The sequence below is a fragment of the Oryctolagus cuniculus genome, chromosome 20 (assembly GCF_964237555.1).
Source record: "Oryctolagus cuniculus chromosome 20, mOryCun1.1, whole genome shotgun sequence".
Taxonomy (NCBI): domain Eukaryota; kingdom Metazoa; phylum Chordata; class Mammalia; order Lagomorpha; family Leporidae; genus Oryctolagus; species Oryctolagus cuniculus.
The window spans coordinates 26,920,871-26,937,040 of record NC_091451.1 but is presented as its reverse complement, the minus strand read 5'-3'; the positions used below and the strand labels follow the sequence as shown (position 1 = coordinate 26,937,040).

The 16,170-nt window shown below is 42.3% G+C and overlaps 1 protein-coding gene across 2 annotated transcripts in view; it reads right to left on the bottom strand.

The window, feature by feature from the left end:
* Positions 1 to 16,170, bottom strand: part of TSHR (thyroid stimulating hormone receptor) — a 180,249-nt gene that overhangs the window by 38,710 nt on the left and 125,369 nt on the right. For both annotated transcript variants that reach the window (XM_002719619.5, XM_051826212.2), the window contains 3 exons: positions 16,027 to 16,104; positions 12,947 to 13,015; positions 1,434 to 1,511 (listed from right to left, as the gene is read on the bottom strand). In XM_002719619.5, coding sequence (XP_002719665.3) covers positions 1,434 to 1,511; positions 12,947 to 13,015; positions 16,027 to 16,104 — 225 coding nt within the window. The remainder of the gene's footprint in view (positions 1 to 1,433; positions 1,512 to 12,946; positions 13,016 to 16,026; positions 16,105 to 16,170) is intronic.

The following is a 16,170-nucleotide window of genomic DNA, read 5'->3' as shown; positions in this document are numbered from 1 at the left end:
GTACTTGGGCAATTTTCTACTGCTTTTCCAGGTGCATTATTAGGGAGCTGGACTGGAAGTGGAGCAGCCAGGACTTGAACTGGCATTCCTATGAGAAGCCTGCATTGCAGATGGTGGCTTAACCCATAGAGCCACTATGTTCTTTACTGTGTTCCACTAATCCATGTATAAGTTTTTGTGCCAGCACCAGGCTGTTTTGGTATTCACTATTTTATCAGGAAGATCATGCAACATGGGGATGTTTCCAAATATCTGTTTCTGAAGACTTCCCAGAGAATAAATTACTTAAGAAAAGCAATTTAGTTCCTCACTCTTTGGTGAAATATCATGTTTATGTTGAAGAAACAGAAAATGATGTCTTCCAGGTTAAGAAAAGTACCAACAAAGACTTCTCATGGGAAAGGTTAACATATATTTTTCATTTGGTTTTTATAACAACAAAAAATACAAAATGCTTCTGAGTATTTTTGTCATGAGTTAACAGTGAATCCCTACACAGAACTGCAATTTTCAAGGTCATTCTGACTTCTTACCTGCAGCCTATATATTAAGAGAATAGGGTTATAAACCCACTTACCTGGCTGAATTTAACCTAAAAGTAAAATGAAATTGTTAAAGGCAAGAACATGAAGTTGTCAAATCTTTGGGACACTGGTTCATCCACTCTTCTCTCAGGATACTTCCTTTCCCTACCTGACACTTGAGGGTCAGGAGTCATCTGAATATCAAATGTTCACAAAGCTGAATTTATTCTTATTTTAAATATATACATATAAATAGGGCCCCTACTATTTCTTATTGTCCTTGATGAGTTGTCTTGCGCATCTCTGGCATGCTGTGTTCCACTTAGACTGTATGCTTGATGATGAGGTTTAACAATAGAATGAAGATGGTGATGATAAAGAAGTTTGATCGTCATAGGATATAGGAATGTAAATTCAAAGAAAAGCACAAATAAGTAGGCTTTTCACATTGCTTTTTCAAAGTTAACACCCCACCTTCCCCAGTGACTGTAAAGTCTTACAGATGTGAATCAAACCATAATTTATATTGCACTGGGCAGTGCAGATTCTCATATTTTCTCTGCAAAGTCTAGATCACTGTCCACCTATCTGTACACCTCATATCTTAGAACATTGCATATGGCACCTACTCTATGAACAGGGCTCTGTGAATGCCCACACCAAGGTGGTTGCCTGATTAGGCATCAGATGGCATGCTGGAGCTTGGAACCTGCTGAGTCTCAAAGAACAGAACTTTCCGGAAGTAACCAGCATAGTCAGATGGCAGGAAATACTAGTAGAAACTGTGCCCGCAGCAATGACATTCCCCACCCACAAACATCAGCTTTTCCTCTGAATGTCTCCTTCTATTCCAAAAAACTAAAAGATGAAGAAAAAAAAAACACTAAAATGTCCTTTTGTAGGTCTTACAGCAAGGTTGGTCCACTGTCCACACCTCCAAATGCATCTTTGTCAATAACTGTAAGATATTTATTCTTGTTTAGGTAACTAGAGAGAGAGAGAGGGAGGGAGGGAGAGATGAGAGAAAGAGAATGAATTAGATGAGTTTAGGCAATCACACTGAATTAGTATAAATACAAAAACACAATGGTACCCCTAGCCTATTAACTGGCTTTTAAGAATTTGAAAGATACTTAACCTTATTCTAGTTTAAGCACTCAAGCTATTCTACATTACAGAGGTACAGAATTTATACATATTAATTATGGCAGAAGTCTTTGAAAAATGAGCATGTTTATGATCTAGTTTGCATATTTTAATTACATAGATGTTGCATAAATTTTCTGTTTTCCTGGCCAATGAAAATGTGTTTTTCAAGTCATTTCAGTACTGGCTGATTTAAATTTTGTTTCTAAATATTTCCATTTACTTTGGAAGCTGGGGCTTAAATGCGGAATGGAATAGAGGTGATGAAGGTGCCGACTGGTAATGAAGACTGCCAGAGATTCAGATCTTTTCTTTGGGTAGGATTGCTGGATTTAGCAAATCAAAAATACAGGATGCCAGTTAAATCTGAATTTCAGATAAATAGTGAATTTTTTAAAGCATAAGTATTCTCCATGGAGTTTTCAAAACATTCTTTTATTCAAATGTTACCTGGGAGCAGGTCTTTAGCCTAGTGTTTAAGATTCTTGTGTTCCAGAGTGCCTGGGTTTGATTCCTGACTATGGCTTCTGACCCCAGCTTCTTGCCAGTGCAGACCCTGGGAAGGAGCAGTGATGGCTCAAGTAATTAAGTTGTCACTCAAGCGGGGAAATCTGAGTTGAGTTCCTGGTTCCTGGCCAAGCTTCGGCCCAGTGCCAGCCAATGTGGGCATTTGGGGGTTGAACCAATGGTTTGGAGCTCTCTCTATAACTGTTTATGTCACTCCCTGTGTCTAGTAAATAAATAAATCATTTCAATTTTTAAAAAAGTTTTATTTATTTAGAAGGCAAAGCAACACAAAGAGAGGGAGACAAAGACAGATCTTCCTTTCACGAGTTCCCCCTCCAAAGCCAGGTGCCTAGAACTCCTTCCAGATCTCCCTTGGGAGAGGCAGGGACCCAAGCATTCGAGCCAGCATCTATAGCCTCCTAGGGTGCAGAAAAGCGGGACTGAAAGTCAGGTGGGACTCAAACCCAAGCATTCTGATATGGGATGTGGGTGTTCCAATATGTGTCTAAACTGTCTGCCCTGCAAATAGCATTTTTTTTTTTTTTTTGGACAGGCAGAGTGGACAGTGAGAGAGAGAGAGACAGAGAGAAAGGTCTTCCTTTGCCGTTGGTTCACCCTCCAATGGCCACCATGGCCTGCGCGCTGCAGCCGGCGCACCGCGCTGATCCAATGGCAGGAGCGAGGTACTTCTCCTGGTCTCCCATGGGGTGCAGGGCCCAAGGACTTGGGCCATCCTCCACTGCACTCCCTGGCCACAGCAGAGAGCTGGCCTGGAAGAGGGGCAACCAGGACAGAACCTGGCGCCCCAACCGGGACTAGTACACCGTGTGCTGGCGCCGCAAGGCGGAGGATTAGCCTAGTGAGCCGCGGTGCTGGCCGCAAATAGCAATATTTTTAAGAAAGTTATCTGGCCGGCGCCGGGGCTCACTAGGCTAATCCTCCGCCTAGCGGCGCCGGCACACCAGGTTCTAGTCCTGGTCGGGGCGCCGGATTCTGTCCCGGTTGCCCCTCTTCCAGGCCAGCTCTCTGCTGTGGCCAGGGAGTGCAGTGGAGGATGGCCCAAGTGCTTGGGCCCTGCACCCCATGGGAGACCAGGAAAAGCACCTGGCTCCTGGCTCCTGCCATCGGATCAGCGTGGTGCGCTGGCCGCGCAGCACACCGGCCACGGCGGCCATTGGAGTGTGAACCAACGGCAAAGGAAGACCTTTCTCTCTGTCTCTCTCTCTCACTGTCCACTCTGCCTGTCAAAAAAAAAAAAAGTTATCTGCTGTTTATCTGAAACTAGAATGTAAATGATGTCCTATATTTTACCTGACGACCCTGTTTTTGGCGATGTGAGCGACTTAGGCAGATAACAGCGTATCGTATATCTTTCACAGAACAGGTTTCAGGAGCACATTAATCTACTTTGAGATCATTTGGGGCATTTGAGGATAAAATATTTTGAAGCTACTTAAGTCACAAAATTATTTTGAAACATAAAATTTTTTTTCCAAATAGATAAATGCTTCTTAGGATTTTGAAAGTTGTCTTTTTCCTATAGCATCTTTAGAGAACAGAATTATTGTTAAAAAAAGAAAGCACACGTTCTTTAATATGAATGACTCCAATTTACACATTTAAAATAACTCATGACATAACCTAACCAATTTAAGTGTTAGTAAATACTCACATCTTAATGCAAAATTAATACAGCAGACAGCTTTAGCAAGTCCGCTTAGATACAGATAATGTTCCCATTATTCTATTTATCAGGTTTATGATTCTTGGAAAATTCCTAAGGATGCCGGTTAATAATACCAGTGTGATATGAGAACTTTCAGTCAGAAGAATTCTTTAAACAGAGGCTTCACAGAGAAACTTCCCTTCCATTAGTTGGACCCAGAGATCGGTCTTCCTTGGAGAATTGAGGAGAAAAATGTGTTCCACCACCCACCAGTGCTAGAGAAGCCTTCCCTCAGGGCAGGGCAAGGGCTTCACCAAATGACAAATAAGTCAGGACTCTCCATCTCACACGTCAATCTACACTTTTTAAGTCTTTCATTTTTTTTTTTTTCTTATAGAGAGGTTGAGCACTTCCTAATCTAAAGTAACTACCACCAGTTTGTTCTTCACACTAGTTTCTTCATGGTGTTACCACAATGTGTAAATCACCTTGTTTATTCATTTACTTCCTTTCTTCCCAGCTAGAATGAAGGTTCTGTCTTATGTGTTGCTAGATACCAGTGCCAGGTTCAGGTACTGCTAAGTGTATGAATGAGTGAGTGAGGAAATAGAACTTTCCTCCAGGACCGTGAGCCGAGTACTGTCAAACTCCGGTGGCCACACAGTGGAGAACGGAGGACAGAGGATTTAGCATACGGTTGGTGCCTTTTGGTTGTTTGACCTTCTTGACAAATGCCCAAAGATTATGGCCTATACATGGCCTCTTCCGGTAGCAGCTGCACAGCCAGGCCTGACAAGAAGAGAGTCCATTAACCTCACACGTGTTCAAAGACCTGGTGAAGGTGCACAAGCAGCCAAGAGCTACCTTCTTGGTTGCTACCATGGAAGGTTCCAACTGCAGTCCCCACTTGATCACCGTTTGAGTCTCCTTCAACCCGCTCTGTCCCTGGAGATCTCTGGTTAGTGATAGCTGGAGCGGGCAAAGTCACCTTGGAGAAAACATCGGGAGAGAAGATCTTGGGCAGAACCGTTTCATGACAAAACTCAGCACAAGGGCTGCACTGGCCTGAGTCTCCTTTTGTATCCTTTGGACTACGTGGCTCCCAGGTCACATTCTGTTCTCTGGTTGTTGAAAATCAAGTGAGCGCTGGTGAGCTCATCTCAGTTTTTCCTCTTCATCTACGACTGCAGCAAGTGGAAATCAACTTGCTCTCATCATTAGAAATTATTGTAAAACTAAATTATTGCTTGTCCAACACTGCCGTGTTTTCAACTGATATTTAATATGCCCCCAAGGATAAGGAGGCTGGTTGATAAGCACCGCCGTTTACCGGAATCGCTGCAGAAGACTGAAAACTGGGAAAGCCAGCCAGAGTCCAGGAGGGGAGAAGAAGGATGCAGGGGAGGTGCAGCCAACTTGAACGGAGATGAGCTGACCTTGCAGAGGCCGCGTTCTCGGAAACATCGTGGTTGTCTGGGGGCTTAACCTCTGACAGAGATTAGGGGCTTGCAGATGAGACGTTTACTTTGCCCATAGGCTGCCTCATTGAGCTTTTGAATCTGTGTTCTGCTTTCTGCTTCAACCTTCCACAGTAAGCTGAGTGAGTTGGAGAAACAGATTATCAGGACCTTTATTCTCCAGGAAAACGTGCTGTCATCAGTTCTGTTTATTATCTAACACGGTCTGGGGGTGTCAGTCTTGTAAAAGTGATTTTTTTCCTCCACGACCCATCCTGATTCCTTTGGAAGCCACACAGTGTAAACCGGCTGGAGGAAATCAATCCCAAATGGTAGGGTATGTGGGTAACCTGCTTTAGTTGATGATTATTTTATAGGGGCATGATAATTTATATGATTCATTAAAGTAAAAGGTAACCATAGATGAACTTGAAGAAGAGTGGAAAGATTTGTGGTAAGAAACAAAATACATTTTGGGGGGATAGGGAGGGTACCCATTTTCTTTAGTTGAAGGAATTGTGCAAATAAATGACTTAAGCAGATATTTTGGTGCAATTTATGCAAAAGGTAACCCCAACTTGCATGTACTGCCTTGGTGACCAGAGTCACCTTGTGGCTGTGGGCTCATCCGTCTCAGGCTTAGTTCTCCTGAGGGCTGTGTCACGGAGTACGCTTGTCAGAGATACTCGGCCATGCCGGATTTGGAGGTTCCTATCTTGCACACCTTGGTGACATGGTCACCCTGTTCTTTGGTGGATTTCACCTGCTCGTTCAGGTAATGCATCTCAATGCAGTCATGCAAGTGCGGGTTATGGTCTGTTGGCTAGTTTATGCAGTTCTAGTTGTGGCTGACTCTTTTTCCCAGGTGTCATAGTCTTCTGCGGCATTCAGCCCACTCTCCCAGCCATTATCATCTGGTTCCTTGGTGCCATTTAGGAAGATCCAGCCACCTCCTTGGTTCTGTAGCTTCATCAGTTCTCAGAATTTCCTTGTCCTTGGGAGACTGGTGAAGAATTTGGCAAAGCTCTTCACAGCTGCGTTATCACAGTCAAACTAAAATGAAGGCCAGGAGCTGTAGGAGGCATAGAGCCCCAGGTTCATGTGGTGGTGGTTGTAGGTCTCTGACTCTCAGTGATGGCTGGGGCACCCACAGCGGGGATCCTGTGTCTATAGTAGGCAGTGCCTGTGTGTGGGGTTGGGCTTTATGATGGTCTGAAGGTGCTGCTCACAGATGGCTATTGTGGGTGGGTAGGGTTTCCTCCAAGCACTGTTGAAGCAGGAAACCAGGGTGACCAGCAAAGAACATCTCTGGACTTGAAAAGCAGCATTTCTAAATTAAAATACTGGGGAGGGCTTATGAGAAAAGAACTGGCAATTCTTTAAAAAATGAGACACTGCTGTCCGTGTGTGTGTGTGTGTGTGCCTGCGTGTGTGTGTATGTTCAGTCACTGTTCATGGTTTGGGGGCTTATGCCTCTTGGAGAATCTGTTGGAAGTAGTGGAAGTTCTTCTTAGAAAAGAGATGCCAGATTTCCCACCTAGGAGATTAAGAAGCCCTGCCCTAATATAAATTCATGCATCTCATAGTTAAGGAAGGACAATGTAGTTGGGAAAATGGAGGTGGTGAGGAATGAGTTGGGGAAAATTCACTATTGACAAACTCAGATTGTGTGTGTGTGTGTGTGTGTGTGTAAGTGTGAACATCTTTCTCTGTTGGGCTCATTCTTGGCACAACATAGCAGCCTTTCAGCAAAGACTTTCTGGATGAATAAATGAATGCCCAGATGCTGTGTAACTCACAGACGGGGGCAACCTCTGTGCTGTATTTAGAAGGAAATGATGGATGTCAGAGGAGTCTTACACTGTGGCAAGAAAATTTGCTGTTGCTGCTAAGCTTTGCTCTCCAAGGAGTTTTAGGATATATTTGAGTTCCAGGAAGGAATTTCAGCCTGTATCTCCACGATCCCTTTAGGGAAAACTTGGGCTGGAATCTAGCTTTGTTGTGAGACACACATGGGAACATTTCAGTGGAGAACTGAGTTTCTCTCCCGTGGCTCTGCTTATTCAGAATATTAGAGGAAGCCCTTGCCTGGCTCTCATGTCAGTCTAAAGAAACCAGGACACCTGTTTATAAACAGTAACAGGTGAGAAAGTGCTCAAGATTTCAATAGATGGAGGAAAACAAGTCTTGGATAGAGTCCTACAAGCTGTTCAAATACTTACCCCGTGAGAAATAGTAGCCTGCTTAATCATATAATCTCCTCTGTCGTCATTTTTCCCCAGTGCTACAAGCTGTGGTGTTTCACTCTAATCAGCTAATGTGTGATGCTAATTAGCACATTCATTGTGTTGACTGATCTGTCGCTAATGATTCATGCCTTGGTAGATTCATAGAACATCCGAATGATATTTTTTCCCTTGCTCAAATGTTTACAATCATATGGTAGCTAGTTATTGGAGTTTGACAGTAGAAAATGTGATAGAATCAGACATTTTGGGAAAAGCAACATAACCACACAGATTGTGTACACACAGAATGGAAAAGAAGTCTCAGAGAAGGAATGTGTGACTTAACTTGCGACTGAGTGCAGTTCTACTTCTGTTGAGCATGGAATGCTTGTATTATTATTAACTTCACATCAGAGTGATGACAACATGCTTGGCTCTCTGTGAAATCACAGGACATGCTTTACACATCTGCCATCACTTTCGTGAACTTCCCACTAATTACTGAATTGCTGCTGAAGCATCAGCACTTGCACCGAGGGTGGAATCTGTCCAACTTGGCTTTAATAATGTTACTCCGTTACACTCTAAAAATGAGTGTAAATGAGGTCAAACCTGCTAATTTCAGCAAGATGGCATGAGGGGGGATGGCAAGGAATGATTGCTTTTGGGCTGACACCTTACTTAAATTAGAACCTAAAGATATCTGAACACACATCTGGAGAGGTGACCAAATTGCTAACAATATGCTATATGCCAGTCCTTGAACACTATTAAGTTGTATTTACCTTACTTTAAAATCACAACTGCCATTGAAACCAGAAGCAACTTGCCTAGCTTAAAAAACACCACAGAGGGGCCGGCGCCATGGCACAGTAGGTTAATCCTCCGCCTGCGGCACCAGCATCCCACATGGGCGCCGGTTCTAGTCCTGCCCGTTCCACTTCCAGTCCAGCTCCTGCACCCACATGGGGGACCAGAGGAGGCTCCTGGCTTCGGATTAGCTCAGCTCTGGCCGTTGCGGCCATTTGGGGAGTGAACCAGCCGATGGAAGACCTTTCTCTCTGTCTCTTCCTCTCACTGTTTGTAACCTTACCTCTCAAATAAATAAATAAATAAAATCTTTAAAAAAAAAGTGGTGACAACCATATACCACTTTATAAAAAAAAAACACAGATACTATTTCATTATTACTATGGAAACTTGACCTTTGTTACCTTTATCTACAGTTCAATCCTGTCTTACTCTAGTCCAAGAGCTCTTCACAATGTGGCCATCGTCTTACTTTTACATTGGATGTACTTAATACCTTTTTCTGATGTAAAGTTTTATTATAAAAAATTCCATCATTCAGGAATCAGAAACTTAGAATAAAACAATGAACACACAGAAAATTATTTTATAATGGGAATAGTGTTTCCAGTTTGGATTCAAAACATTGATTGGAAAAAAGATCTTTGTTTTCTCTTATGATCAGAGCTGAACTTTACAACCCTGAAATATTTTTGTTCAGATTTTTACATTCATCACCTATTTGCCCTTTAACCCTTACCAGGAATTTGGAGAAACTTACTACATATTTCATGACAAAATGGTCATCCTCACTGAGCATCTTCATTTAGACCAGAGTTCTGTGAACTATGACCTTCTAGTCAAATCTTGCCTGCCCCTGGTATTTGTAAATAAAGTTTTATTTCAACAAAGCCATGCTCATTTGTTCATGTGTTGCTTATGGCTGTTTTCACCTTTCAAGCTACTACAGAGAGCATTGTCCTGGTGTCATCCAGATCAACCACATAAGAATGGTGTACAGTTCTAGGTGTCAATGCCTTCAGCGCTCCTCAGGTGGTCTCCATTTGTAGCCAATGTGAGAACCATTGCTCTGTAGATCTTAAAGTCTGAGTTTTATAACTTAAAACTCTTTCCTTAAAAAGTGATAACAGAATGTCTGAGGGCCATGTCTACCAATGACTAAATGTGGCAAGATAAAGCAGTAAATACATCCAAGTATAGATTCTTATCTTGGGCTTCAACATCCTTTGCTTGTGAAAGCTTTGAGAAATGAATCACCCTATACCCATGGTTTTGGTTCCTCCTTCTCATTCAGCTTTCCAGAAAAGTAGCTTTGGTTCAAGCTAGAAGAGCTGAGTCACTGAACTCAAGAGCCTTGTTGTCAGCTCTTGCTTTCCCAACTGAAGGCTTCCTCACTATGTCTGTCCTTGCCTTTGCTAATGTAGCTCTGTGGCCACAATGCTAGCCTTCTGACACTCTCGACATTTGGAACACCTGGGAATCTTTTTCTATCTTTATATTCCAAGTACAAACATTTGCCAGAAAATGACATTTCAGTCAGTGATGGATTTCGTATATTTTGGCAGTCCCATAAGACTATGATGGGGCTGGCACCATGGCTCACTAGGCTAATCCTCCGCCTGCAGCACCGGTACTCAGGGTTCTAGTCCCAGTTGGGGCACCAGTCTGTCCCAGTTACTCCTCTTCCAGTCCAGCTCTCTGCTGTGGCCCCGGAGTGCAGTGGAGGATGGCTCAAGTGCTTGGGCCCTGTACCCTCATGGGAGACCAGGAGGAAATGCCTGGCTCCTGGCTTTGAATTGGCACAGCACACTGGCTGTAACAACCATTTAGGGGGTGAACCAACAGAAAAAGGAAGACCTTTCTCTCTGTCTCTCTCTCTCTCACTGTCTCTGTCAAAAAAATAAGATTATAATGGAATTGAAAATTTGCTATTGCCTAGCTACATAGTAGCTGTTGTAACATGGTAACACAATACATTAGTCATGTGTTTGTGGTGATGCTGGCATAAACCAACTTACCATGCTGTGAACTATATAGAAGTATAGTATATGCGATTATGTAGAGTATATAATAGTGGATCATCATAATAAATAAACATGTTACTGGTTTCTGCAGTAACTATACTATTGTGTTCTTTTATCATTATATATATTAACATTTTTCATTAGAGAAGCAGATACACACTCACACACACAGGAAAATGAGAGTTCCCATCAGTTGGTTTAGTCCCCAGTTGCCCACAATAGGCATCTGTTGGGCTGGGCCAAAGTCAGGAGCTAGGAACTTAGTGTGGGTCTTCCACATGGATGGCAGGAACCCAACTACTTGAGCCATCATGACTCTGTCCCAGGATCTGTATTATTAGGAAGCTGGAATCTGGAGCCAAAGCCAGGAGTTGAACCCAGGCCCCCTAATATAGTATACAAGTATCTTAACTGCTAGACTAAATACCCACCCCACTTTTTATCATTATTTTACTGTGTACTCATTCTGTTTATTAAAGAAGAGCTTATTGTAAATAGTATGCTATATATGCCTCATATATCCTGTGTTTACATCTCTTGTTTGCATCGTTTTCTCATGTGCTTGCTTTAACTCCCATGTTGCTTTGTTCATCACGGCACTGGGAGTAATAGGCTATGCCATTTGTACGTACCTACGTGTGCAGTAGGCTGTATCATCACACCTGTGTAAGCACATTTTTTGATGCTTGCACAATGACAAAATTGTCTAAGGAAGCAACTTGGAATGCATCCCTAGCATCAAAGGATGCATGATGGACAGCCTCAATTATTTTTTTTAAGTCTCAATATCCTACTTCATTGACAGAAAATTTGAATAAGAACAGTCATTTCCCTAAGTGTTAGACTTTTTAGGAGGAGTAGAATCAAAGAGGAAAATATTGAGTGGCAGTCCTGTAATGTTTAAATCAAGTGCTAACTAATTAAAAAAAAAACCCATGGGACAAATTTACAGAAAATCATATTTTTATCTCCAAACAAGGAAGCCAGTATTACTGGATAATTAGCAGTCATTTATTTTCTGAGACGTATATTTCAGATTGGGTACATTTTCCTTACTATGCTTTGATCCTTGATACCAGTGGCCTTGAGCTGACCTCACTTTAACATATGTCTAGCATGGGCAGGGAAAACATTGTTTTTGTTCATCTTTCTGTTTCCAGTGAGTACTGCACAGTGCCTGACACATTGTAAGTGTTCAATAAATATGTTTAAAAGTAAATGGGCTGGCGCCGCGGCTCACTAGGCTAATCCTCCGCCTAGCGGCGCCGGCACACCAGGTTCTAGTCCTGGTCGGGGCACTGGATTCTGTCCCGGTTGCCCCTCTTCCAGGCCAGCTCTCTGCTGTGGCCAGGGAGTGCAGTGGAGGATGGCCCAGGTGCTTGGGCCCTGCACCCCATGGGAGACCAGGAGAAGCACCTGGCTCCTGCCTTCGGATCAGCACGGTGCGCCGGCCGCGGTGGCCATTGGAGGGTGAACCAAGGGCAAAGGAAGACCTTTCTCTCTGTCTCTCTCTCTCACTGTCCACTCTGCCTGTCAAAAAAAAAATAATAAAAAAAGTAAATGAATGATTGTGTAAGTACAATAAAGTTAAAATGAAGGAGAGGCTCTCCAATTCTGCAAATAAATTTGATGTGCAGGCATTCATGTACTCTACTGAGTCTTCAGAGTTTCCCTGTAACTGCATTAAAAATGGCCGGCAGGGTGGAATGTTTGGTGTAGTGGTTATGACACTAGTTAGGATGCCCACCTCCCATATCAGAGTCCATAGGTCTGAGTCCTGGCTCTACGCCCAATTCCAGCTTCCTACTAGTGCGTCCCCTGGGAGGCAGCAGGCAATGACTCAAGTACTTGGGTCCCTGGTACTCTCGTGGGAGAACTGAGTTGAGTTCCTGGCTCCTGGCTTCAGCCTGGCTTAGTTGTGAATATTTGGGGTGTGAACCAGTTGAGGGCAGCTCTCTATTTCTGTGTGTCTCTCTTGCTCTTGCTCTCTCCCTTTTAAATAAGTAAATAAAAATAGTTAAAAATAATTCAACATGAGCAGGCTAATTCGGGGAAAAATAGAACATCTGGAATTAAAAAAACAGTTGTTAAAGAAATGTTCAAGAAGTGTTGTCAAATATAAAGTCTGTTTGCTGTTTGAGTTGTCTTGTGCATTGCTTATTTTTAGAGCTGGATAGGATTTTTCAGCATTTCTGTGTGAATCAAACATAAATTGACATCCTCCTTGATAAAATGACAGAAAAGACTAAAGGAGAAAGCTTATGTTTTAAAAAATTTGGGGCTTAAATACACCCTTTTACTTCACTCATGTGGTATATTCACAAATACACCCCTACAGGATAACTAAAGGTGACACCATGGTTCTGTTTTATTGAGGATGAAAGTTTTGGGGTTTATAACTGGAACCAGTGAAAGTATCCACTACTGCTAGCACTCCCCGAGTTTCTCAGTGTTATTCCTAAGTCTCGTTGAGGCTTGCTCTGATAGAATCTACCTCTCAGCAGGATCCTGACACCCTGGATGGTTCTCCTCAGGGTGGAGTGGGGAGGAGGGATGGCAGTTTCCTTGGCTACCGTGAACTTACACAGCATCCAGCTTTGTCCCATTGAAGGCATGTCCTTGGATTGATGTAAAGCCGTTGTTGTACAGTTTCCTGCAATCAATAGAGAAGGGGAGAAATCAGCATCCTGGGAGGGGTGATGCTGACCCTTTTTCTGAACGGTTCGGCTTCATTTCTTAAGTGTCACAAGTCTGCATGATGTTTTTCAGGTCCCATACACGTACCCCAGGAGAGAATTTTACAATCTGCCTTTTTTGTGGGACGAAAAATATTTCCCAGTTTGAAAGCCTGTTCTCCAGGCTTCGCTGCTGGAGACTAAGTTTTTCCTCAGAAGTGCATTTACTTTGAGGAACCAAGCATTTTAGAACAACGCTCTACATACATGCTGGGGAAGGGATTCCAAGTAATAGCTCAGTGTTAACAGAAGAGGAGTAATTGCAGCTTCTTAAAGTGAACATTTTGGAAGACATTCCTCTGAATACATAAATTTTCTCTTTTTCTACTTGAAATGTAATTTCCCACTGGTATTTTATCTTTTGATCCTGAAGACTTACCATTGATTAAATACTTAATGGTTATGGAATAAAGCAAATCAAATTTGATAGAAGAATACAAGAAAGTAGATAGGGTATTTTTTTTGTGTGGAAATTTTATTGTTTTAACTTGTTTCTGTGTTTCTCAACCTATTTCATTCATCTGATGATTCCAGGGGGCTGGCATAAAATATTTCACTTCTATTTCCTAGTAAAGTTACAGAGGCACGGAAGTGACTTGCTAAAAACACATTGATCTAGAGCTGGTGGGAATCGGATTTGCTGACCTCTTTACAATTCTTCTCACCCACCAAAAGCTCAGCCCCTTTCTGCACAGATGGCACCCCAGGAGTAGAAATGCTGGGCTCCATGGAGATGCATGGGGACTCCTCGTGGTTATTGGTATAGAGATAAAGAAGACAGACATGACCAACAGTCAGCCACAGCTGCTGGGAACTCCTAATGGCAAGTGTAGAGGAAGATTAAAAATGATTATCTACCACATGTGAACTCTAGTAACGCCTGGAGAAGCACCAACAAGATGCCAAATTTGGAATTAGACCTGACTTGCCACTTAATGGCTGGGCAATCTTGAGAATTTCTCCATCTCTTTTATCTTCAGTTTCTTTGTCTCTAAAAATGGCATAAGAGTATCTTACCTCACCTAAAGGTTGCTACCAGGATAAAATAACTGCAGATTTAAAGCAGTGAAGAACACATTAAATAGAATATCCCAAAGCTTGTATTTAATCTATATAATTGGGAATAACTGAGAAATAATCAGATGGCTTTGTTGTTGTTGTTTTGTATTAAGTAATTACACAGTTTCATCCCAGCTTTGAAGGTGTCCTTGGTGCAGATCGCAATATCGCAGGGACACAGCCACAGAGGCTGAGAAAGTTCGGATGGGTAAGTCAATATTTTTCTGAACTGGAACTCCTTTATGAGGATTACATCTTTTTTTTTTTTTTTCCCAAACTTTATTGAGAGTCCTGGATATTAGAAATATTCTTTGAGTTACATTTCAGAGATTGAACGAAAACTGTTAATGAACAAGTAGGTTTTGAGAAGGGAAAGTAGAGAAGTAAGAAAAAGGGATACAAACTTTGAATAAAGCTCTAGCCTACCAGGAATCTGGGGGCAAACGGTGCTGTTAGACATGTTCCTTTTCATGAAAATGAGCTTCAAAGAAGCAAGGACTTTTGCAGAAATGTAGAAATAATCATCTGAAAAGATGGGATGAAAGATAACCTATGCCATTGCCACCTCTACAGTTCAGTCAATAGGAGGTTCCCTTCCCTAGCGGTTACCAAGTAGGCCCCAGTTAGGTGAGGGACAATGAGCAGCTTTTAATTAGGAGGGCTGCTTGGATTATGGGATCCTTAAGGGGAAAAAGTGCCAAGAGATGAAAGTAACATTCTGCAAAGAAGTTGAGAATACAGGAATTTACTTATGATGGCTACTAACTCTAACAAGGGAAACCCTTACAGAGAAAGTAAATGGCCTTGGGATTTGGGGACAATCCCATGTCTTTTCTATGCTAACAAAAGAGATAAAGACCAAGAAGGAATTCCTCATATTATCAAGAGAGCTGTCCTCATATTGTGAGGAGAAGGATTAGCTGATTATCCACTGTGTCCCTGGAGTTGGGACAACTTCATATGACTCAAATTGATAGACTTGGAGTGGCTTGGAAAACAACTTACTAGAAGAGTTAAGTGGAGAATTGGGCTAGTTTTGCTAGGAAGCAGTTCAATCAGATTTGTAATTGAAAAAGAACCCCTGGACTACAGTGGGACCAATGAAAGGGAGCTGGGGTGACAATCAAGGCAAAAAATGCATCAGTCTCAGACTTGGACAGTGGTGCTACAAGCAGAAAGGAGCCATCAGAGCTAGTCCCAGCTCAACTTTGTAACTAATACAATGCACGGAATCCTCTAACAACTTGGAAAATCAACTTACCTTTTTTACTTATATTATTTTCCCCATGAGAACATCTGTGAATATTTCTGATTAAACATCAACCTTGAATAGCTAGAGGTAGAATTCAATGAATCTCTGGAAAAACAGTGATGTATTGCTGAACTGTGTTTTCTGTTCAATACCGCCTTATAGGAGCTTAAATATTACTGAGCAAACGTATGAATGCAGAATATGAAAACCCCTTCGTGTCACCATTTTCAAACTCAGTGGCCTCGGGGAAATCATTTAAATTTGTTCTACAGGTTCTTCCTCTGCAGAATGGACATACTTGAATGCAGAATATTACCAAATCTGGTCCACTGCCTGTTTTTGTAAATAACATTTTTTGCAACGCCGGCATGCTCATTAGTTTATGTGTTGTCTGTGGCTGCTGTTGTCTTACAATGGCAAAGAAGCGCAGTTGCTACAGAGGCTCTAGAGTCTCTAAGGCCAAACAGGCCGCTTGCAGGCACTACTCTTACTTATGTGACAGCCTTTGAACACTATGGTGCACATATTATGGTATGATTCTTGGATGGCCTGTAAAAATACGACAATGGCTCCAGGTGAAGTGAATTTGTTGGCAGGAGTGGAACTGGTAATACTCACAGCGTCAAGGTTTCATTGCACAGTCCCTGAAAGGCATTTTCAGGGATTGAAGTCATGTAAGGGTTGTCTGTGATTTCACTGTAAGAAAGGACAAAAAAGAACCAGAAAAAATACTTGATGAAATAATGCTTTCTTCTACTGCTG